This window comes from Cheilinus undulatus, linkage group 5 (assembly GCF_018320785.1).
Source record: "Cheilinus undulatus linkage group 5, ASM1832078v1, whole genome shotgun sequence".
Classification (NCBI taxonomy): Eukaryota; Metazoa; Chordata; class Actinopteri; order Labriformes; family Labridae; genus Cheilinus; species Cheilinus undulatus.
In genome coordinates, this window is record NC_054869.1 from 45,824,304 (window position 1) to 45,848,165 (window position 23,862).

At 38.8% G+C, this 23,862-nt stretch overlaps 1 protein-coding gene across 1 annotated transcript; it reads left to right on the top strand.

Moving 5' to 3' along the window:
• Positions 1 to 10,009: 10,009 nt before the first annotated feature.
• On the top strand, positions 10,010 to 17,265 carry zgc:65851 (uncharacterized protein LOC321113 homolog). Its single transcript, XM_041788631.1, has 4 exons — positions 10,010 to 10,917; positions 13,453 to 13,770; positions 13,891 to 14,015; positions 16,065 to 17,265. Exons 1-4 carry the CDS (start codon positions 10,177 to 10,179, stop codon positions 16,444 to 16,446), a joined length of 1,566 nt encoding a protein of 521 aa, XP_041644565.1. The 5' UTR covers positions 10,010 to 10,176; the 3' UTR covers positions 16,447 to 17,265.
• The last annotated feature ends 6,597 nt before the right edge of the window (positions 17,266 to 23,862 follow it).

A 23,862-nucleotide genomic window follows, 5' to 3' on the forward strand; every position in this document is an offset into this window, starting at 1 on the left:
TGTATTTATAACAGATATAATTATGTTGGTGATAGTAAAGTTAATTAATAGTGATAAGAACGGTGTTAATAGTCATAATGATAAGGGTAATAGATGACATTTAACTATTCTTATGTGATCATGATAATAAGGAGACACAGAAATAACACACACTTCATGTTATCATATTAGCCAGGGTGGGTCAAATTTGACCTGCAAGGACAACGAACATGTAGTCCAAACGAAGAAAACACAATCCTGACCAAAATACTTGGGAAAATGATTTTTGCCCTGATCAAGCAGCTCTACCAGCTGATAGCAAAACACATGTTCTTAAAAGGTGAGGTATAGTGTGACTTTCTCAAACATTTAAAGGCCCAAACATGAACAAAACATTTCAACTTTCTTCAGTCCTTGATAGAACAATGACACAGATATGTCCAAACGTTGTATTTGCATCATCTATGAATGTGAAGAGCGTGTGGAAGGGTTGGAGAGTTAGCTTTCTGTTGTCACTTTTTACTAAATCAGATTTTTCTCAACATCTTAGTTCAGTGCCCTTGTTCTGTGTCTGTGTGATGCTTTAAACACAAAAAATGCAAATATTAATGTTGTTTTTTTGTTTAATAGCTTGTTACCCATTGTTCTAATGCTGTCAGAACAAAACCATCTAAAAACGATCCTATGTGGTGTAAAGTGCATGTATTTGCACCTAATCAAAATGGTTTTCTTCTCACATTATGATCTATATCCACACCAAACAATTTGATAGAAACCATATCTTTCTAGAAAAAATAACAAAAATGGATTTGTGCAAGAAATCAATTCTGTTATCTAACAACTAAAAACCAAATTTTAGAAAATTTTTGCCTTTTTCATGCCTCTTCATTTTCAGAACAAAAAGCTAAACAAACACCTAAAGATAGTAATGATGAATAATTATGAGAAAATGAGTAAATTAAAAACAAAACACTTCATTATTGATACATGAAGAGTCATTTCATGATGATACGTCAGCCAAACAGGGCTGTGATTTGATTTAACAGTCAGTGGATTTTCAAACATCATATACATTTAAGGGAAAATTGAACTAGGTGCAACACAAATTCAATAATATCATTTTTTATTTTTCATTAAAAAAGTCTAAATCTCAGCTAAAATACCATTTTAGATGTGACATTACCTGTGAACTGAATCACCAGTATCAGAAATAAAGATATTTGTGTCCATCTGGTTCCATCCATCTCTGCTCCTCAGTCTGTCTCTCTGCGTGCTGCACGTCTAAGCCTGAGAAGAGGATCACCTTTAAGAGAAATACTGTATTTACTTCCTGTCATCAGTAAACCTCCCTCACCTTCTTTGAGGCTCCTATTCTTCCTGTGGGCATGAGCTCATATGTGCGGTTCACACTGATGTCAACACTCTGAAACTAACAGGTGATTTTTTAAACCTATTTGTGCGTCCAGTTCTCACAGATACTCAGAATAGTCCTGAAGATCATCATGGTTCCTCTTTAAGCAACAATCATGTTACTTCCTGCCCTTACAAGGCTTTAACAGGTTTGATTGTGTTGGCGTTTGGTAAAACTCACATTGCTTTTACTTACTTCAATCTGAGCTTGCTTTTATTTATCTACAAACGACCAGCCTTTTAAACAAAAACAGGAAAGATGGTAGAACTGTACATTTTCTCAGAAAGAATATTTACCTGTGTACAGAATCAGGGTACTCACAAATGACTCAAATGAAAAAGCAACTCTTAAATTAAGATGAGCTTTAATTTGAAGTCTTACGTCATCTTTGGTACATTTAAGTAGAGATGAAAGAAACTACTTACATTTACTTGGATTACTGTCATTGAGTAGCTTTTGGGGGTATTTCTACTTTTTTGAGTATATTTTGAAATCACTGATTTTACTTTTACTTGAGTGAGTTTTGATTGAAATATTTATCTTAAGCATGTAAAAAAGGGAGAAAAAATTACCATACAAATTCAGAGACAAATACAGAATTAATAAACAACCCAAGTAAATACAAAATGCAGTTTCAAAATAATGATTTTATTTATTAAGGGTATAAATATCCAAACCTATCTTGCCCTATATTAAATAAGTAATTGCACCCACCTTGTAGAGATGTGAGGTTCGTGAACCATCCGAATCTTTTGAATCTTTTTCTATCAAAATATTCTTGTGTGAAATGTTTCCTGTAAAATTTGCATTAAAATCAATCAGGTGTACTACATACATGTATGCAATACTAACAGTACAGAACTACTGCAGTATGTGGTATCTATATTTGTCTCTTGTTTACTACATTTTTTTAAAGACGCTTTCAGTGACTTTATCACTGATAGAATATATATTTACGGAACGTCTGTATTTGAATGATTCTCACCCAAATTGTCTCCCATCATTCCTTCCAGTGATCATTTCCTGGATAAAATGAGTGAACCCCTGGCTAGCTTCTTAAAAAATAAGATATAAAATGAACCAGTTTTTTGAACAGCTCTTTGAAAGGAATGGATCCAAAAGATCTGGCTCCCTTCAATGACCCATAAATCCCATCTCTACCCCCTTATCAATTCATGAGTTAACTGTGATTAATCTCAGGTCCTTAACAGCTGTTATTCAATCCATGATAGACTTTTCCATCCTGTTTAATACACTGTTAATTCTGTCATTCCAACAGACAGCACTTGCCCAACTCAGTGGGCAACCTCACTCACGGTGCAAAAAGTGTCGCACCACAAAAGTGGTTCTAATACCAGGAACATGTACAAAAGAACCTTCACACTGATTACTGCATAACAGGCAACATTAGAACACAGTTTCCTTAGATTTTAAGTCCAAAAGCACAATGCCCAAAAGCATTCTGGGAAAACTGTAGATTAAGGGTTGTCAGATAATTTGGGTGTTGTCAAATCTATTGAGTAATGATTCTCTGTGTTTATCGGCTTAATTGTCTCTCATTTTGAATCCCTTTTAGAAACTGAAGCATCATAATGAGTAGATACTCAGTGGTTGGTGATCACCCATTTATTAGTTACTCATTTTATATCCCCTATTTGCTGGTTAATAGTTACTCATTTGTTACCTAATAACAGGTAACGGTCTCCAGTGTTGGAGTTCTTTAAAAGTGTTGATCCATCTCTGTTAACTCTGTTTGCTCCGTGCGCTGCGATTTCATATCTGGGGGGATGTGTGATCTGTGGTCTGAATTTCCCATCATGCCCATGGGCAGAGAGTTTATATGTATTTGGTTGTGTATAGATGTTGTCTGTTGTTCAGTGATCCGCTGAGATTCCTTTGCTGATTTGCTGAGGCTCATTTGCACCATAAGTGAAGTTAGCCACTGAGGGAGAGTTGTCGACTGAGACTTTAGTCCATCCTCTGTGTCAGCCTCATCATGAGGTTGACTGTTGTACTAACCAGATGGGACCCACTTTGATATGTATTTTCAAGAGTTAGCGAGGCCCTGTCTTATTATAAAGTGTTAAACACTTTAGAAATATAGTTTAAGTATTGTGGACCAAAACAGGCACTCTTAGTGTTAAATCTAACTCTTTTACATTGAAATAACACTATTAATTTTGCTGTGTGATTATTTTAGAGGTCTTTTCTCTTTTTCCTTCATGTTTTACTTTACAATTCCTCACTACACAGTACTTAAAGTAAACTTTAAATTAAGAGTAGAAGAGTCATTTACTTTTTCCACCTCTGTTTGTAATCTAGTAAATATGCCAGTTTTAGTGTGTGTTAACTGGCAGCTAGGCACTTGTGTACCTTGCGGTGAAATATTAACTATGGCTAGTATTCCTGGCTTGTGCTATTCTTACAGGGACATGTCATTGTGTTTAAAAGGTCTTAAAAGTCTCACTCTGGCTTGTTTCTAATTGGAGGAATTGAGTGTGTTACAATTGCCCCGGTCTCCCCTACTGCACTCTAAGGCTGTTTTTTTATGTACTCACACAGGGAATACATTTTTTTTGGTTAAATCAATACATAACGCTTCACACTTGTTTCTCCACTTCCTCCATTTGCAATCGTCACAAATCCTAACAGCTTCCTCTCTGTCTCTGCTGGTGTAACAGCGCCCTCTTCCTGTTTCTGTTTGGATGACATCAAAGCAGACGGTACAGTAGGACTGCTGGTGTTTGCCAGCTGTTGTCGTGTTTATCACCTGATTGTTAATATGCCTGTCATCTATTGCTGCAAAAACACTGTAGTTGTGTCTGAGACTCAGTCTGTAGTAGAACAGTTAACTCAGCAGTTTCATATTACAGATGTTTGTCATCTGCCTTAATGACTGAAGATTGAATGGCATTATTTTAGGGGTGATATGATGTTTTCAAAAGAATTAAATATGTAAATGTAGGCTCTCTCTAGTTATGGTTCTGTCTGGGACAGAGAGGCTGAGCCAGACACAGAATAAAAAGAATGCATCCTGGCTTCCTGTCTTTTCCTGCTGAGTCACTGGCTTCCTCTCCTCAGTGTGGCATTTTGTTTTCTCTAAAGGTTGTAAAATACATGATAGATAAGAAACATGAGGCTGAAGCTAACTTAGATTATGCATTATGTTTATATATCTTCACTGGTGCCTTGCAGCCAGACATTAAAATAACTGACTGAATAACTGACGTTATGCTCATGCATGTGTGATTTTCTTTTATTACATGCTTTATTATCTGCTGCTGGCATAGTGACCTGAGCTTCATGTTTTATGAAAAAACTCCATTAACAGGCTGAATTTCATATGTTGACAGTCGATGTGCAAAAGAAGGTAATGATCCAAAGTGGAGCTGTATGTGAGGATTTATTTGGACTTTTCAGATGTTTAGCATCAGCTCCAGTGCTCTGTTGGACTCGTGAAGGACAACTGATGCTTTAGCGCCCCCTAGTGTCTGTCTGTCTATCTATCTATCTATCTATCTATCTATCTATCTATCTATCTAGAAAAGTTCATAAAATAGAAACATGCAAAGATGTTTAAGAATAAGGAGGAGATGGCCCCTGTTCCAACTAATGTGATTATCATTGAAGTGTCTCTAAGTCTTTTTGTGCGCCATCAGTGACATAAAATAAAGATTCATAACATTTTAAGAAGAGTAGTTTACAATAAAATTAGGCAAGCATTACCTAAATTTAAATTAAATATGTTTTTCTAACCTCAAATTTGCCCGCCCCTCTGCTGGGCTCCTGAAAACTTTCGCCCTAACGGGCGACCCTAATATCCTGAACTGTTTCTTATATTCCTCAGCTGATTGACCAGCAGTTTTTCTTTTTTTACCTGGTAGATAAACACTCTCACCATATCTTGTGTAAAGAAAATGTGAAAAGCAAAACAAACTGGCAGTTCTGCCCACAGATTTGGCTTGGCCTCTGAAAAACTGGAGAATGGGCCTCTCCAGTTGTGATTTATTGATGGAACAAATGCATGTGTGCTGGATTAGTAGCATTGGTGCTAGCATCCTGGCTAACAGTTACTTCTTTGCTGAAAACTGTCAAACTATTATTGGGTTCTGATGTTGTCATGATCAATTTGTGCCACTTTTTAACCACTTTAACAATTTTTTCTGCCCATTAATGCCGCTACAATTTGCCACTTTTTATTGTTTTTGAGCAATATTTGCTCATTTTCCACTTTTTAAAACAATTTTTACCCAATTTTAAACATGTTATCCCCTTTAACTCACCCCTTCCAACACATTTTGCTTCTTTGAATTCATTATTGCCACTTTGAATAATGTTGCTACTTTAAAAATACCATTTCACCACCTTTTCTGTCTATGTGCACTACTTTTAAACCCTTTCCAACACTTTTTCTGCCTCTTTTTGCCACTTCCCTCCTATTGTTGCCTTTGTTGACAATTTGTATGCCACTATTGATTCATTTTCAAGACTTTACACATTTTGCCACATTTTCCACTCATCTTGTCAACATTAAACCATTTCCTCCAACTTTTTAATCTCATTTTACCAGCTCTTCTGTCCATTTCAGCCTCTTTAACACCCTGTTGCCAGTTTTTAATCCAATTTTACCACATTTTTCACCCATCTTTGCCACTTCACACCAGTTTTTTTCCACTATTTGATTACATTCCAGTCCCCTCTTTTAAAAAGATTGTTTAATCAAAAATTGCAAAATACACAAATTGATTCCACTGCTGGCATATACAGTTTTTTTTTTTGCATGTTTCCAACACAAAACAAAACAAGATAGGTAAACATATAACAGGTTAAAGGAAATGGACAATAATAATGATTTTAAGACTTAAATAAACTAAATCAAATGACTAAAAAAAGGACTAAAGCACATTCAACATGCATAGTCATGACAATACATTAAATGATAATAATAACAATTATGATGATAATAATAATGCATAAGATTAACTAATTATAAAAGTGCACTTATAAAAAAGTAAACAAATTTAATAGTAAAATATAATAATTAAACATGAGAAATATGGAACAAAATCAGAAAAATCTATAAAGAATATTAAATACACACATGCATACAAGATCAATATGCTTCATCTAAAATGATTCCTTTTGCAATCAATGTCAAAGTTGCAGTGATCCATTTATAAGAAAAAGAAACTTATAGCAAACAAAGAGAAGGACTAAACAGAACAAAACAGAACACAGACCGCCCACCCCACTACCCAGTGTAGCTCTCTATTTCCTGTCATTCATTTATGTGTGATTGCTTGTTTATACATTTGTATTTGTTAATTTTGAGTTGGTCTAGGAAAAGCTGTGGCCCCACAAACATCTTGTTCCAAAGAGGGTAAAATCTTGAGAAAGGGATCCCAGAGTTTATTAAAGGTTTCAGGTTTTCTCCTGACATTTTATAGGATCTTTTTGGGAGTGCAGTAAGATGCCAATTCATTGATCCAAGCCCTTGTTGATGGAGAGTCTTTAGATTTCCAAATGGTTAGAATTCATTTCTTTGTTGCAGTACTAACAAGTAATATGAAACATTTCTGTGAACTAAATGTGTTTAGAACTCAGAACAGAACTCAGATCTCCCAGTATCCATGTTTTAAGGTCTTGCTTGATACTGCAGTCAATCATCTTTGAGGTTAGCGCTATGCTATTTTTCCAGAATGCTTCTATCACAGGACAACTCCAAATCATGTAGTAGAGATCTCCTTTAACAATTTTACATCTTTGACACATAGGAGATATGCTGCTGTTAATTCCATGTAGTCTGTTATAGTCTGGTATAATATGTTCTGTTAAGTATGTTAAACTGTATTTGTCTATGTTTTGTGGATACTAACACAGTTCCAGTCCCATTTTTTCCTATTTTCTGCATCCTTTCCACCATTTATTCTGCCTGAAATTTTTTGCCACCTCTGCATATTGTTGTCTCTGTTGACCAAGTTTTGCAAATGTCGTTGCCTTTTTAACTTGCTTTGCCAAATTTAAACATAGTTCACCACTCGTCATGGCCATTTTTCCACTTTGCACCAATGTTAATTTTGGCAGCTAGTTTTAATTTTGGTTTTAGTTTTAGTCTTTAAATGAATTGCATTTTAGTTTTAATCACACTTAAGTCTTTTATATCCTTTTAGTTTTAGTCTAGTTTAGTCGATGAAAACTCGAAACATTTAAGTCTAGTTTTAGTCGATGAAACTCAAAACATTTTAGTCTAGTTCTAGTCAATGGAAACTTGAAATATTTTAGTCTAGTTCTAGTCAATGGAAACTCAAAACATTTTAGTCTAGTTCTAGTCAATGGAAACTTGAAATATTTTAGTCTAGTTTTAGTCGACAAAAACTCTAAAAGTTTTAGTCTAGTTCTAGTCGACGAAAACTGAAAACATTTAGTCTAGTTCTAGTTGATGAAAACTCTAATCATTTTAGTCTAATTTAGTTGACAAAAACTCTAAACATTTTAGTCTAGTTTTAGTCCTTGAAAAGTCCTCACATTTTAGTCTTTACTTTTAGTCCAAGCATTTATTTTCTTGCCTAAACCTGGTACCAAATCATGGTCATGTATTCTCTGCCCTCTGCCAAACCTGGGGTCTCTGCTTTCTACAGCTGAGAGGCAGAATAGCTACAGCTGCATTATTTTTTTACAGATTCACCCACAGTGGAGAAATATCACAGATTTTGAATGTCTGATGAAAACTACATTACATTTTAGTCTAGTTTTAGTCATTTTGACGAAAACTAAACTTGGTTTTTGTCACTTTTAGTCATCAAAAATCTGTTTTTGGGGGCGTGCAGGTGGACAAGTGGTTTGAGACGCTACCCATGTATGCGGGCGGCCAGTCTATCCACTGTCCTTCCTCTATCAAATAAAAGCATGAAAAGGCCCCCAAATAAATCATTTTTAGTCGTAGTTTTAGTTGACAAAATTATCACTGCTTTGCACATTCCTTGATGCTGCTTTTTACTACTTTACCACCATGTTTTGACACTTTAAAGCCATTTCCCCCTACTTTTAAAATCCCATTTGTTGTTGTTGTTGCCCATTGTTGCACTGACAAGAGTAGTTATTATTCAGGTTAAAATAAAAAAAAAATTTAAAAATATAGTTTTCACAGATTTACTCTGCAATGAACTGGGATTTTGCTGATCTTTATTGGTCCAATTTGGCTGGGACTCAGAAAGCTTTCCCCTTCTTCCCCCCTAATGAGCGGCCCTGCAAACTGGTTGTCAATAAAAGTGATTGTAAACTATGTCACTTACATTTGACAAAGTATGTTTTTACAGAAATATATTATAATATAATAAATTGTCTGTTTCTGATCACTTTTACTACATGATTCATGCTAAATAATTTGGTGACTAGACTCTTATCAGTGAGACTGTTTTGTGGAGAGATTCCACTTTGAAGATCAGAAATCACTTATTTAGCTATTATCCCATCCAAATGCATTAGAAGTGGTGTAAGCTGATTTAGGATGACTTGGCTGAGTGTCTTTGTTTCTCGTGTTTTGGGCTGTTTTCCAAACTGGCAGTGTAAACAGGAGCACCGAGGCGCCTTGAGTGGTGCTTGGAGGTGGTGAGGGCTGCAGTCCTGTGGGTGGCTGCTTCTCCTCTTCGCAGGGGCGTGGTCCCTCTCCTGCCTACAGCCTGGATCAGCACCAAGGCCAGCGACAGCTCTGCAGCGCTGACACACAACACATAAAGTCCACGTGACTTTATTTTACCTGCAGAAACGGAATACTGTATGGCGATGGGTCGCTTTGGATCTTATGTCTTATAAGTACTTTTAGATATGGAGAAAATCCACCAGAAATAAACTTTTATTAACTTTGATTATCTGTGCATTAAACATATTAAAGCCACTTTGATTTTAGTGTAGGAGTATGGTGCAAAACAAGCAAATATTCCGACTTTTGTTGGTTATGGGTGGCAGAAAAAGTGAGATATTGTTGCATCTTTTACGTTTTTATTGCACATTTTCTTTATGTTGTGATGCAAGCTGATGATATCCAACAGGAGGTCGTAGTTCTGCTACTTAGCCATCCATCACTGGTGTTTCCACCTCCAGATGAGGCCGATAATGATGGTGTGTAAGCGCATGATTCAGACCTCTATAATGAGTCTCATCCTGTATTCCGATATTGCGGAGGTCGGAGGATGAGTGCGGCTGGATGCAGACTGCAGCGCACAGCTCCATACATCGATCCCATTTGGCATTCTGCTGGGACAGCAGAGAAAAACTGCAATGACAGTGGAGTGTATGGACTGGAGTAACATGAGACAGTCCTGTGGGAGAACATGCGCAGGGGAAGTGAGGTTAAACATGATTTTATTATTGTTTTATGAGCATGTCATTGAGGCAGGACGTGAAGGGAAAACGTGAGCTGGTGAATAGATGAAGAAGCCTGACAGGCTGGTATAAAACGTGCTCAATCAGGGCTGTGGTGTGTTGATGTCTCAACTACAAGGCAGAAAAGAGGAGCTGCATGAGTGAATTCGTGTCTCCCCAGAGGGCGGAGGCTTTCTGCAAAAGCTTGCAGGTTCCCCCTCATCTTCTGTTGTCCCTGCGTCAAATGATGCGCCGGCTCCTTCACTATAAAAGCACCTGTCCTGGCCACACTTCACTCGCATCTCACTTTCTCTCTCTCTCTCTCTCTCTCTCTCTCACACTCACCCTCACTCTCTCCTGAACTCCACGCACACACTCTCTCCCCGTTGAAGAGCAGCAGGACCGAACAGCACGGTAAAGGGACCATGAGTTACTCCAGCGACATTTACAGCAGCAGCTCCTACAGGAAGATCTTTGGAGATGCCCCCCGCTCCGGCCGCGTGGGTCTGGGCAGCAGCCCGTCCCGTCTGCACTCTGCGGGATACCGCAGCAGTCACCGCACTTATGGCTCCCCATCCATGATGTCCTCCGCCACCTACCGCAGGTCAGCGGCGCCTGGCCGCGTCTTCTCCTCCATGCAGGACTCCATGATGGACCTGACCCAGTCCACCGCGGTCACCAACGAGCTCAAGATCATCCGCACCAACGAGAAGGAGCAGCTGCAGGGCCTCAACGACCGCTTCGTGTCCTTCATCGAGAAAGTGCACAACTTGGAGCAGCAGAATAAAGTCCTGGAGGCGGAGGTCACGCTGCTGCGCCAACGCAACAACGAGCCCTCGCGCCTGCACGAGCTTTACGAGCAGGAGATCCGCGAGCTGCGGGCGCGCGTGGAAGAGCTGACCCACGAGAAGAGCCAGATGCACCTGGACTGCGTGCAGATGAACGAGACCCTGGAGCGCGTGAGGGAGAAACTGGAGGAGGAGAGCAGGCTGCGCGAGGAGGCGGAGAACACCCTGAAGGGCTACCGGAAGGACGTGGACGACGCCACCCTCGCGCGCCTGGAGCTGGAGAAGAAAGTTGAGGCTCTGCTGGATGAGATCGCCTTCCTCAGGAAAGTTCATGAAGAGGAGCTGCAGGAGCTGCAGGCGTCTCTGCAGGCCACCCAGGTACACCCCCCACTGTGGTATGATGACCTGTGGTGCTCTGGCCCACCTGTCAGATTTGACGTCACACGAGTTTCAATGTCATCCTGTCACAAACATTCTGATAATCCCCACCCTCGTGTCTTGCATTTATTTATGTGCAGTGACTGAACTCTATGGGCAACTTCACCTTGAACCTGTGTTAAACTAAATGGGAGGTCAAACGTTAACAATGTGATGCAATACCTACCATAACTGGTGTTAATTAATATCCAGATCAAGCCTTTACTGGTGAAAATTAACTTTAACTAAGCCTAAAGAAAAGCTATAAAGTTAAAAGACGCAGGTCCTGTTATTTATGTAGCTTTCCTTTAGCTTATTTCCTGCAGTTTTCTGGAAATTTCTGACGTCACAGTAGGGTTAGCCTTTAAAGTTGCCTTTTTAAGTCTCTCTCCTGTTAGCAAGACAGTCTCTGCTCTCCTTAGACTCTGAACTGCGCAGTTGGATAATTGATGGCACTGCAGTTCCGTTTCAGCACCACGCGCTGTCCCTCTCCCTCCCCCTCACGTGCATTTTGGGGGCTCGAGCGTCCCTGCAGCGTCCCGCGCGCTCTGACGCCCCCGTGAGAACTTTGAGACGTCGAGGCTGAGAGAGTCTGTTTTTTATTAGCAACATTAATGTTACCTGTAGTTTTTTAAACCATTTATCGATACTCTGTGGGAATTTATTGTTAGTATCTTGTTATAGAGGCGCCTTTTTACATATACACAAAGATTACCGCGGTCAGCATAGGCGTAGAGCATGTCACCGTAAACGTCGCCATTTTTAGGGTTCATGTTGTTTTCACCCAAGGAGGTACAGAGCTATGTCAGAGGGGGGAGGAGGGGGGAGAAAAATGCGGAGAAATATCGCAGCATGAAGGGGTGTGGTCGTCCCAAGAGGCAGCCTCAAGCCTGTGAGGTAAACTAGCATTGCTAACTAGCTAAACTCTTTTATCAAGGAAGGAAAGTACGGAAGCCCATTTGTGCCAGTGACAAAAAAGGCAAATATGAGAAAAAAGTCACAATATATGCTAAAATAGCAAAGTTATGAGACTAAAATAGCTGAAACTCAAACTTATGACTTACTCTCTCATAAGTCAGACAACTATCTATTAATTTTGATTTTTCATTTCATAATTTTGACTTTCTGTCTCAATTTATGCCTCAATCTCCTCAGTTCAACTTTTTTTCTCATCTTATTATGACCTTATATCTCATGCCTAGGATTTCTCCCTCATAATTTTACTTTTTTATCTCATTACTAAGATTTATGACCAAAATATTTTATTTATCAATGCATAGCTTACTTCTTTATCTCATTACTAAGATTTATGACCAAAATATTTTATTTATCAATGCATAGCTTTCATGTAGTTCTCTATTTAAAGACAGAAATTGATTTCCATATAAAAATATGTTAAAGTTGGACACATGAAAAGTTTTTGTAGCCTTCACCAGATCATGCCTGAGTGCAAGCACATGAGCAGAAAATCATCGTAGTTCCTACTCACACAGTGATCGATAATATTGACTCGTGTACAACTATAGCTCTCAGAGGAAATCTGAGTTATTATGAAGCAGCATAAGACTTCATCTTGGTGCTGATGGAGCAACTGAAAAAGGAGGAAAGCAAAGACATTTAACAAAAAAATGGGCAGCAGCATTTTTTTAATGGCAACTTTGAGTAGAAATCAATTAATTGAATTTACAGTAGTGTGGCTAAGCCATGTAGAGGGTGATACTTGCCGGGTAGATTTCTCCTGGGTTTCTCCTCTTCTCTGCAGGGAATATAATTGCCATGTAAGCTATTGACAGCACGGCTTTCAGCGGCAGAGAGGGCTGAGTCAGCAGTCGATTCATCAGTCCTGCAGCAGTCCACCTCACTTGACTGCAACTCAGCTCATTGACACAGAGATCAGCTTTAACATATATGTAGATGTCACCAGGAGAGACCAGTTTAATGTAGATTCATGCGGAGTGTGCATAGATAACAAATTTCCCAAAGAAATTACATTTCCCAGCAGCTAATTTATATTGTGTTATTTTGCAGCTCACTTTTATACATATTTGATAAATATCTGATTTTGCGTGATATAAATCAGCATAAGGAAGTACTGAAGGATTCCAACATCATTCCTGATAATGAACTTTGAAATACAGCCACTGCAGAAACAGTTATTACAGCACTTTAACAACTGCACAGCAGAGATAAACTAAAATATTCATGCTCTTTGCATCTCATTCTCTCTTTTTTATTAGAGATTCAAACTGGTGATATTCCTGTTATTATCTGGCTTTCTGTCCTCTTTAAACATGACTGGCCATGGTTTGTTAAATAGATGGTTTTAAAAATAAAACTAAATAGAAATTATAAGAGTAAAGTAAATCAAATAAGACGTGACCAAACGTGCTGTTTCCTATTTTTAAATATTTAAAAAATGATTGATTAATTTAGTTCTGGCTTGTACATTTATTTGAAGAAGTAACTTCTCAATCTACACTATATTGTGACTCCCAGGTGTCTGTGGAGATGGACATGAGCAAACCGGACCTGACTGCGGCCCTGAAGGACATCCGGGTTCAGTATGAGAACCTGTCTGCCAGGAACCAGTCCCAGGTAGAGGACTGGTACCGTTCCAAGTTTGCCAGTGTGACCGAGGCGGCTGCCCGCAACCAGGAAGCCATCAAGACCTCCAAGGAGGAGCTGAGTGAGTACCGCAGACAGGTGCAGGCCCGCACCCTGGAGATCGAGGCCCTCAGGGGCCATAACGAGGCTTTGGAGAGGCAGATTGCTGAGATGGAGGAACGCCATAACAATGAAATTGGAGAGATGCAGGTATGTCTCAACAACTGAAAATCTCTTTTTTTGTCTTCACTAAGGTGTAGATTAATCTTGATGTTTTTTTGACTCCTTTTTTTTCCTGAAATATGACAAAGTACTGTTGTGTGTGTGCAGGATACCATTCAGCAGCTGGAGGCTGCTCTCCGCAGCACCAAAGGAGAAATGTCCCGCCACCTCCGGGAATACCAGGACCTGCTGAATGTCAAGATGGCTCTGGACATCGAGATTGCTGCCTACAGGTGAGTCATGAAAATATATGTACAGTAGAAGTAAGATTGGGATTTTGAAATAAATGAGTGGATTCAGCCTAAGCTCATTGTTTGAGTAGAGTAAGAGAGTAAGCGTAAGCGTAGGTAAAGAGTAACCACCAGAATAATAATGGTTTTAGCCTAGTTTTCTTTTGTGGAAATTTGCATTGCAGATTTAAGATTTTGATTTCAGAGGCTATAATAGAGACAGACAGTGGGCTTTAAAGTACAGGACATATACATGGAGCCCTTTAATTTATGGAGCTTTTACTTTCTATTTAGAAAATTATTCTCCCAGCTAAACAAAAAGCACTATCCTGTTAAAGTGCCACTTAGAGTTGAGGAAGTGGATTAAAAAAGGAAATAAAAAATGCAGGTAGGTCTGATAGGTTTGTTTCGTTTCCACAAACTTGTTTGTTGTCTTTATGAGGTGAAACACCCCTTTATGCCCATATAAGGGCATGGGACTGTGAGGCAGTGTGCAAACACAGAAGGCAACAAGGAGTGAGAGGAGAAGAAGATAAGTGAAGGTCGAAATTAAAATAAACTGATTGAAATACTTCAATAGTTCTAAAGTAGATAAAGTGCCACTCCAAATGACTCTAAAAGAGGACAATTTTTAAGCACCAGTAGTGGATATTAAATATATCAGAACTCATTACAAAGACATTAACCTGATTCTTTAACATGATGGAACATTATTTAAACAGATTAAGGTCTGCTCATGTACACAAACTGATGTGTGAAGATATGTCTTTATTGTTTTAGATTTATAAGTATTGCTGGTAATAGATTTAAAAAAAAAGTAATCAAATTAATCTCACAATAAGTTCTAGTTAATCATGATTAATTTTTAAAAAATACTGTCATTTACCTGCATTTTGAGATAAAGTACAAGTATGGTTAACTAGCATTTTTATACTTGATATAAAATCACACCTTAGCTGTAATGTTTTTTTTAATTATATCTTAATTTGCTGAGCAATAATATCCATAAACTGCAAACTTAATTGGCAGATAAAAACATCAAATATAAAATAACAATTGCTGAACACCCTCTTGTCTTCAGTGATGTTGAAGGCCTGAATTCATTGGCAACCCATTTGGTGATTGCATTACTTAGCTTAAGTGTTGCTATTTTGTTGACGAAGCTTGCAACCATGGCTTGATCCCATAATGATGTTAACGTCTTTGCTAACACAACTTTGGTTTTATTTAAACTTCCATTCTGCAGCTTTTGAAATTAAAATTTGCAATCGAGAACCTTCAACTTTCCACCTGCAGGCACGTAAACGTCCAACCGGGAGTATGGGAGGAAGTTGTGGTCAAACTTGGTCATATGATTAATTTGCGTTATTATTTTTTTTAACTCTTTAACTTTTAAACTCATATACCTGTGTTAAATTTAGATCACACAATGCATGAATCAGTTGTGTATTTTTACATATTATAGAAGTTTATAAAACTGTTAAATTGATAAAATGTAGTCTTGATAAAATGTCTCCTTAAGACAGCATATTTGATTGCTTATGAGTGCAACATTAATCTTCTCATGTTAGCACTCAAATGTGAGTAAGAGTTGTTCTATTGTGTTGGATAACTGGGTAAGAGGGTTTTAAGGACAAAGTCCTATTGAGGCAAATTGGGGAACAAGGCCAACTGTTCTGAAGTGTAACTCCTCGGAAGCATATTTTAGTCTATTTTTTAAGAATATAAGCACATATTTACCCTGTTTGATTGGGATCAGGGGCCACTGTTGCATGCCAAACCTCAGCGGTGCAGAGAGCATTACTTATATCTGCAGAGTAAACTGTTATATTAAAGACAAACTACTGGCAAACTACTGGCAAACTAACAAGTTCTTGTCAAACTGCAGAGTAAGTGAATCCGTTAGATAACATAACTCTGATAATACTCAGAGCAGACATACAGACAGCTCCAGTGACATTAGATCTCTCAGGAGAGATACACCGAGATAATAATAGTAACAAAACCAGACTAGAGCTCATGTCATCTCTTGTCCTCCATCTGTCTCTGCAGGAAGCTGCTAGAAGGTGAGGAGTGCCGCCTCAGCTCTGTTGGCGGAGCCATGGTCCAGTCTGGTTACCCCGGGTTCTCCTACATGTCGGCCCGCACCTACACCCTGGGAGCCTACAGGAAGTCTGAAGCAAAGCCTGAGGAGGAGGAAGAGGAAGGGGAGGGAGAGGAGGAGGAGGAGGGAGAGGAGAACGAGGAGGAGGGCGAGGAGGGAGAAGAGGGAGAAGAGGGAGATGAGGGAGATGAGGGAGATGATCAGGAAGAGGGCGAGGGTGAGGAGGAGGAAGAGGAGGAGGAAGAGAAGGTGAAAGAGAAGGAGAAGGAGAAAGAGAAGGAGAAGGAGAAGAAGAAGGAGACCCCCGCCGGAAAGAACAGCAAGAGTTAAATGGCTTATTTGGTCATCTCCATCATTATCAGTAACACATTCCTCATCTCATCAATCACTTCTGTGGATCTGATCACATCACCTCTGTCACACGAACACTTCAGATGCCTCACACCTTCTGTGTTTTTCTGTCTCTGTTTGCTCTGACGTGATTAGTTTATCCGATGGAAAAGAAAGGAAGGAATAAATGTGTTTCACTGGCAGAGGAGTTTAAATCATTTTCATCCTCTGTGGAGATCACCGGGCCTTGTTCGCAAATCGTTCTTAAGAGGAAATTTGTTCTTAAAACCCTCTGAGAAGATTCTGATAGTTTTCTTATCTCTGATTTATTCTAAGCAAACTCTTAGAACACTCTTACAAACATTTGAGTGCTGATATGTTAGGATAAAATATTTAATTTTGCACTCATCAGCACTCAAATGTGCCAGATTAAGAATGACACAATTCTATCACTTTAAGACTTATATATAATTCAATAATGTGCAGCATTTGATCTGACCTGCAAATTTAGCACATTTATCATGACACTTATTTAAAACAGTTAAAACCTATCTTCACACATGGGCATTTAAATGTGTTTTAATGATGTTTCATCATTTTAAAGCATCAGGGATAAGTATTAATGTATATTTCAATCAAATTATACTCACTGTGAAAAGCAAAACAAAACAAAACAAAAAAAGATGACCCTCACCCTTTACATTTAACTTTTCAATCAACTATAATTCATCCTTTTCTTCTTACAGCACCATACATGAAATTTCTGACAAATGCACCCAGTCGTTTAGTGTCATTTGGACTAGGATTGCATCGTCTTTAGAACTACACAACTTTTTCAAAATATTGTAATAGTTATTAAGATTTATTTTAATTCGGGCATTATTGAAATCTTGCTTCTTCACTCCTGTGTGCCTTCTGTGTTTGCACACTGCCCTGCAGTCTCACGCCTCTATAAAAGATGTTTCAGTCAGTTGTCATACATTCAACTATTTTACTGCAAAATAGATTTACAATTTTACTTGGCAGAGAAGGTTCTGTCCAAAAGATGCTCACTAAGTTATTCAAGCAAATTTTCCAGGGAGTGCACAACTAGCAATTAATCAATGGTAGCATGAATCTGAGCGTGAGGGGTACAACAGCGTTATGTTATAAAGGAGGTGGCTGGGGTGGAGTAGGTTGAGCTTTGCAATATGGTGCATCAGCATTAATGCAAGCAGGGATTAGTGAGAAGGGTTTCATTTTTAAGTGGACTGCTGTGATCGGGGAGCTTGGAGGTGATAATTGAAGTAACACTGAGCTTCATTTCTACATGCTAATTAGGAGAAATGTGCACATGCCTCCATCTTATGAGCACCTAACATTCATCAATTTAAGATCACAGATGCAAACAAATCATCAGTTTAAGAAAATGTCATGAATCCCTCGTAGGTTTTTCTTAGAAACTTTCCTAAGAACAAATTTCAGAAAACTCTAAGGAAGATGTTGGTGAATGAGGCCCATTTAAAGTGAGCATTACATCATAAAGTTGTCTTAGTTTTTCCTCATATGAGCAACAGTGAATGTGCCATTAATGATTAAGAGCAATCAAAAAGTAACAATATTATCAGCACATATAGAGAAATGCACAGACCTTGGAGCATGAGTAACAGCCAGTCCAACTTTTACGGTGCTATTTGATTTTTACATATAAAAGTTGGGGAGTATTGCAGGTCAAAGATTTTAACATACACAGAACTTCCACCAGCTCATTCCTGAATGTGGACTCCTTCACAGGACAAACAAACTGTTTAACTTCAAACTTTTAAGACCACAGCAGGTGAACGCTTTCCACTGTCCCTCTGTCACTGCTTCTGTTACTCACTTCCTCATCTCATCCCACCACGACCAAACGAAATGTACCATGATCCATTCAAGCCCTTTTCCATTCTCTATAATTCACTGCACTGTCACAGCACGGCAATAATGGCTACTTGGAGCTCTGAAACACTGTATATATGAATGTGTTAGGAGGGTGGGTGGTATTTTCAGCTGCTTGAGAGGAGTGCTGCAGCTTCTCCATGAAGAAGTGCATCTATGGGAATGAAAAATGTAGAGTTTAAATGCCGCTATATATCATTATTTTGGGAATATGACTTATCCCCCCTTTGAGTGATTCATTTGTCACTGAAAATTCATTGATGTCACAAGTTTAATTCCCTACAGCTGACCCGTTTCTTTCTCCTCATAGAAACATAGTGGTGATTTTTGTTTAATTTAGCAGGAACAAGATGCGGGTGAGCATAGCTGTCTTTGTCAGACATCTGATGATGACACTGACGGCTCTTAGCTCAGACTGTAAGTGGCAGGTGGGGCCACAGAGGTCATGGCTACATGGTACAGAGTCGCATATAAGGGCTATTTTCACCATAACCCCTTCAATCACTTTGCCCTGAATGGTTTTATGTCAGTGCTGTGTATCGTTTTACCCCTCTTGCTTTCTTGAAGACAAATGAATCAAACAACGGGCATGAATGCATGGCCTGACTCTTGGAGCTTGAATATCTGCTGGATGGGATAGATTTTTGCTTGTTGTGTGTTCAATTAAAAAAACCTTGCCTTAACCATGACTGAAAGTTAAAATAAAACATGTTTTCACCTGCATCTCACTTGTTTCTGGAGAGGCTGGGGAGTGATGACTCTTGTCAGACCTCTTCTATACAACTGTGACTGTACGTGCTGCTATCTCATGCAGTAAAATGTCCTCTCAAAGCCAAATAAAGACATTTATTAACCAAACATCTCGTCTCTGTGTCATTGATACAACTGGATAGGAGTTCCTAAAAGGAAATACACAAAAAATCTGTTCCAAAAAGTTAGTTGTAAATGTAAATGAAAACACAATAAAGTGAATTTCAAATCCTTGTAAACCAATGATAAATTTAATAAGGTGCAAAGTCTATATATTAAATGTCAAAACTGATACATTTTCTCGTTTTTGGAAGTAAATATTAATTTGAAAGTTACAACAAAAGCTAGGAAAGGAGCAAGTAAAGACTGTAAAAGTGATGGAATTCTTAAAACACCTGTTGAACACACCCCAGGCAAGTGCTGTGGTTGTTAACAGGTGATAGTACAATGACTGGGTATGACAGGACCCCTCCTGAAACGCTCAGCAGTCAATTATGGCACAAGGTTTGCACTCTGTGAAAGACTGGGGGGGGGGGGTAGTTCAAAAGATTCAGAGAATCTGGAGAAATCTCAAACACAACAGTAAATGCCTGTAACCTCCAATCCTTCAGGCAACATTAACCCTCATGATGTCCTCGAATTCTGTGCCCTTGCTGGTCAAAATAACCCGCCTTCACTAAACCCCCAAAATAAAGGAGCTTAACCGAATTTTAAACACCAAATCTATTTTGCTTGAAGAAACAACTTGCCACTTGATTTTTGATTATCATCACACATTGCCCGTTAACAATGTGTCATCAGAGGTGACAATAAAGCTTCCACCATCTCCTTCATACTGTGGATCTGCATGTTGATCTCTGCTTCACTGGCTTCCTGTCACACAACGCATCACCTATAAAATCCTTTTCCTAACCTTCAAAGCCCTCCATAACCTCCATGCCTAACTGAACTCCTCCACATAGACATACCCAGCCGGACTCTCAGATCATCGTCCTCTATCAGCCTCACTATCCCTCCAGCACGCATGACCACCATGGGGTCCAGAGCCTTCAGCCGCTCTGCCCCCCGCCTCTGGAACTCCCTCCCACCGGCCATCCATAACATCAACACACTGACTATTTCTAAATTTCACCTCAAAACCCAAACAAGCATACTCAACCTGACTGTCACTCTGTAGATCTCCCCTCTTTTTAACTATTATATTATTATTATATATTATTACAGTTAACAGCCCTTGTGTACATGTCTACATACCAAAAATCCAATAAAACCCCATCCCTGGTAGCTAAAGATTGACTAGAAGAAAACACGACTGTTGTATTTTCTATGTTTCTATAACCAATGCTGAAAATATTTACATTTACATGCCTCCTTCATAGTCTGTTGTGCAAGTGAATGCAGTGCATGGTGTGAAATTCATCATACCCCTTGGTTTCAAATGTGGTCCTGAAAAATCTTAAATTTAAGGGCCATGTAGCCCTAGCCTTCGATTCAAAAGAGAATTGGGATACCCTTTCACCTGACGTGAATGCACAAAACCAAGGTGTAGGGATAAGATAAGGGCTAAGGCAGGGGTGTCCAAACTTATTCCACTGGGAGCCACACACAGAAATATATAAGGATGGTGGGGCCATTTTCATATACCTCACCTGGATATGAAAGTAAATGAACCAATCTAATGTAGGTTAAGATATGCTCAGTGATTGGGTATGCTTAAATGGCAAGGTGATGGATTTTGGGGGGGCAGTCAGTTTTCAGGGGACCCTGGTCAGCTCTGGCCAGCACTGGCTCCGCCCCTGGAACATCATTGGTGCTGCTGTCTCCGCTATTATCCATTAGGGCATTACAAATCAAGATATCTTAATTATTTTTGTTGTCTATGTTTACTATTTACAGTGTTGCCTCAATTTTATCCTTAAAAAACAGCATAAAAACTTGTTTTTTTTTTTGTTGTTGTCAGAATGTTTGTTTACAGTGTTAGCATGGTAGCACTGCCTCGTGCTGAAGCTAAGAAGAATAATACAGTCTAGCACAAGCTTCATGTTCTGTTGAGGGCTATATAATTTAGTTTTAATAATTTTTTGGGGGCCAATTAAAAATGGGACAAGGGCCAAATTTTGTCCCCTGGGCTGTATTTCGGACACTCCTGGGCTAAGTGATAGAAATGGGTCTTATAGTCTAATGACAATAAGTTGAGTTTGAACAAAGGTTGGGACTAAGGAACTTAAGAGGCTAAAAGGACTGAGAGGGTCATGGTCACAACTGTTACACAAAAGGAGCAGGGCCACTGTGCTGTGAGGCACTTATGGCAAAACCTGCTGTGGATGACTGAGCCTGAGTTCGAAATTAGGAGAGGCAATAAATATCTTCTATACATAGAAAAATAAGAACAACTACAAGGCACTCACATTGATATTATTAATATTTCAAATTTAAATCAATATCTACACCTGAGTGTTTTTGTGACATGAAAATTGATTTTGAAGGCCTTTGAACCAAATATCACCAACATGTGTGAAAAAGTAAAGGTTTCATGTCTCAGGCTCTCAGAGAGGTGCACACTTATTTACTTTCATGCAAAGTGATAAAAGTTGTTTACTCCTGTCACATGCTTGCCTGTCTCCCCTCAGGCTGAAGTCGATATCTTATCGTTGCTAGGTGGAGCTGAATAATGTCCTCTGGGTATGAGCCTCATCTCAGCCTCTGCTGAGATCTGCCCGCCTGCGCCCAGAGGTGAAGAATGGGGCTAAGATGGATGGCAGTTGCCATCGCTCGCCCACCAGCACAGCTGTCACCAGCAAGAACTTCATCACAGCCGAGACTGTTTGTTTCCCTGCTCACAGCGTGTATATGTATATGTGTGTAGAGCATGTAGGGGGGAGATACTGAGCACAGCAGCTAAACATTATCAGCACTAAAGGACGATCAATAAAACTGTTAGAAAGCACAGGGAAAGATGCAAGGGCAAATGTTTTCTTTTTTTTTTTACTAAAGTATCAGGTAAAAAGGAGCAGGAAGAGAATCAGGAAGTGGACATGCAACCTGATACAACAGAGGCTGGAAAAAAGGCTGAAACACTTCTTTGGAAATGCTGAGGTCAGTCAGAAGAAGTTGGACCTAAACAGCAACCTCCGGTGATGAAAACTGAAGCTACTGCAGAAGTGCAGAAACCTGCAGTACCTTGAGTGTCCACTGGAGGCTGGCTGTACAGTTACCAGCGGTAACAGACACCCATGTTAAAGTGTTCATTTTCACAGCAGAAATAAACATGTTTGGAGCCTCCTTACAAATTATTTTGGTTAGAATAGTCCATGTTTTTATCGGCACACATATTACAAGAGGTGATGTTTTTAAAAAATTCAACTACAGAGGTGAGCAAATTCAAGTTTTTTAACTATTATTCCAGCATTAAAAATGATATTTTGATTTGGTTCAAAGTTTAAAGGAAGTTGACATTAACCTTATATTAAACTGTGGCTGTCAACTTGAAATGACTGACAAATGTCAGAATTTCTTTGAATAACACCAATTTATCTCCTTATTTGTAACATTTTGAAATCCCTCTATTTTGCGTTTAACATTTTTTAAATTCTGGATTCTAATATTATCCTAAGCTAAGGGCAATATACTTCCTATTTGGATACAGACCTGTTTAAATTTTGAAAAAGAAGTAACTTCAGGTAGATTGAATATTACAAAATAAAGCACAGAAAGAACTTGTAATGGATAGAGAGGAAAATAAGGGAATAGTAAAAAAGTACATTTTTGAGCACAAGCTGGAGATCATGTTAATTTTAACAGCTATTTTTTTACAGCTATTCACATTTTAGTCATTTTAGTTTTAGTTGACAAAAAACTCAACAACATTTTAGTCTAGTTTTAGTTCATAAAACGTCTTCACATTTTAGTCTTTGTTTTTAGACCAAGCATTTAGGTAGTTTAATCTCATGCCTAAATCTGGTACCAAGTCGTGGTAATGTGTTCTGTGCACCCTGCCAAACCTGGGGTCCCTGCTTTCTACATCTGAGAGGTAAAATAGCTACACATGCATTGTAATTTGACAGATTAACCCACAGTGGAGAAATATCACTGATTTTAAATGTCGAAAAAAACGAAATCACATTTAGTCTAGTTTTAGTCATCTCAACAAAAACTAAACTTACTTTCAGTCTGTTGTAGTCATCACAGATCTATCTTTGGCTAGTCTTAGTCTAGTGTCTCTCATGGAAAAAAGGCTGTCAACAAACATTTATAGTCATAGTTTTAGTTGACAAAATGAACACTGTGGAGATGACTTCTGACTTGTCCACTGATCCATCTGTGAGTTTTTAAACTGAAATGAGACATTAAGGAGAAGTGTGGACTTACTCTACATCATTGTGATTGCAGTTACTTAACCAAAGTGTACTTAAAAGGATGATAAAGCATGGGATCGATGCAATAAAAGAATTAATGTACTGATTATGGACTTCAATCACATCAGGATGAATGCATTAATGCCAGAAACCCTCAGTCAAAGGTGGATGGTCAGCCACTGGGATGTCAGTGTGTTTTGGTTAATTGTAAATGGACTTGAGCTTGTGTACTAAACCCCACCAACAAAGCAGTAGGAGCAAACTGGGGTTAAGTGTCTTGCCCAAGGACATGTGACTGCAGGAGCCCAGGGTTCGAGTCCATTACCTTCCAATTGTGAGACAACTGACTCTACCTCCTGGGCCACAATCTTAATATTTCTATTATCACAATTAT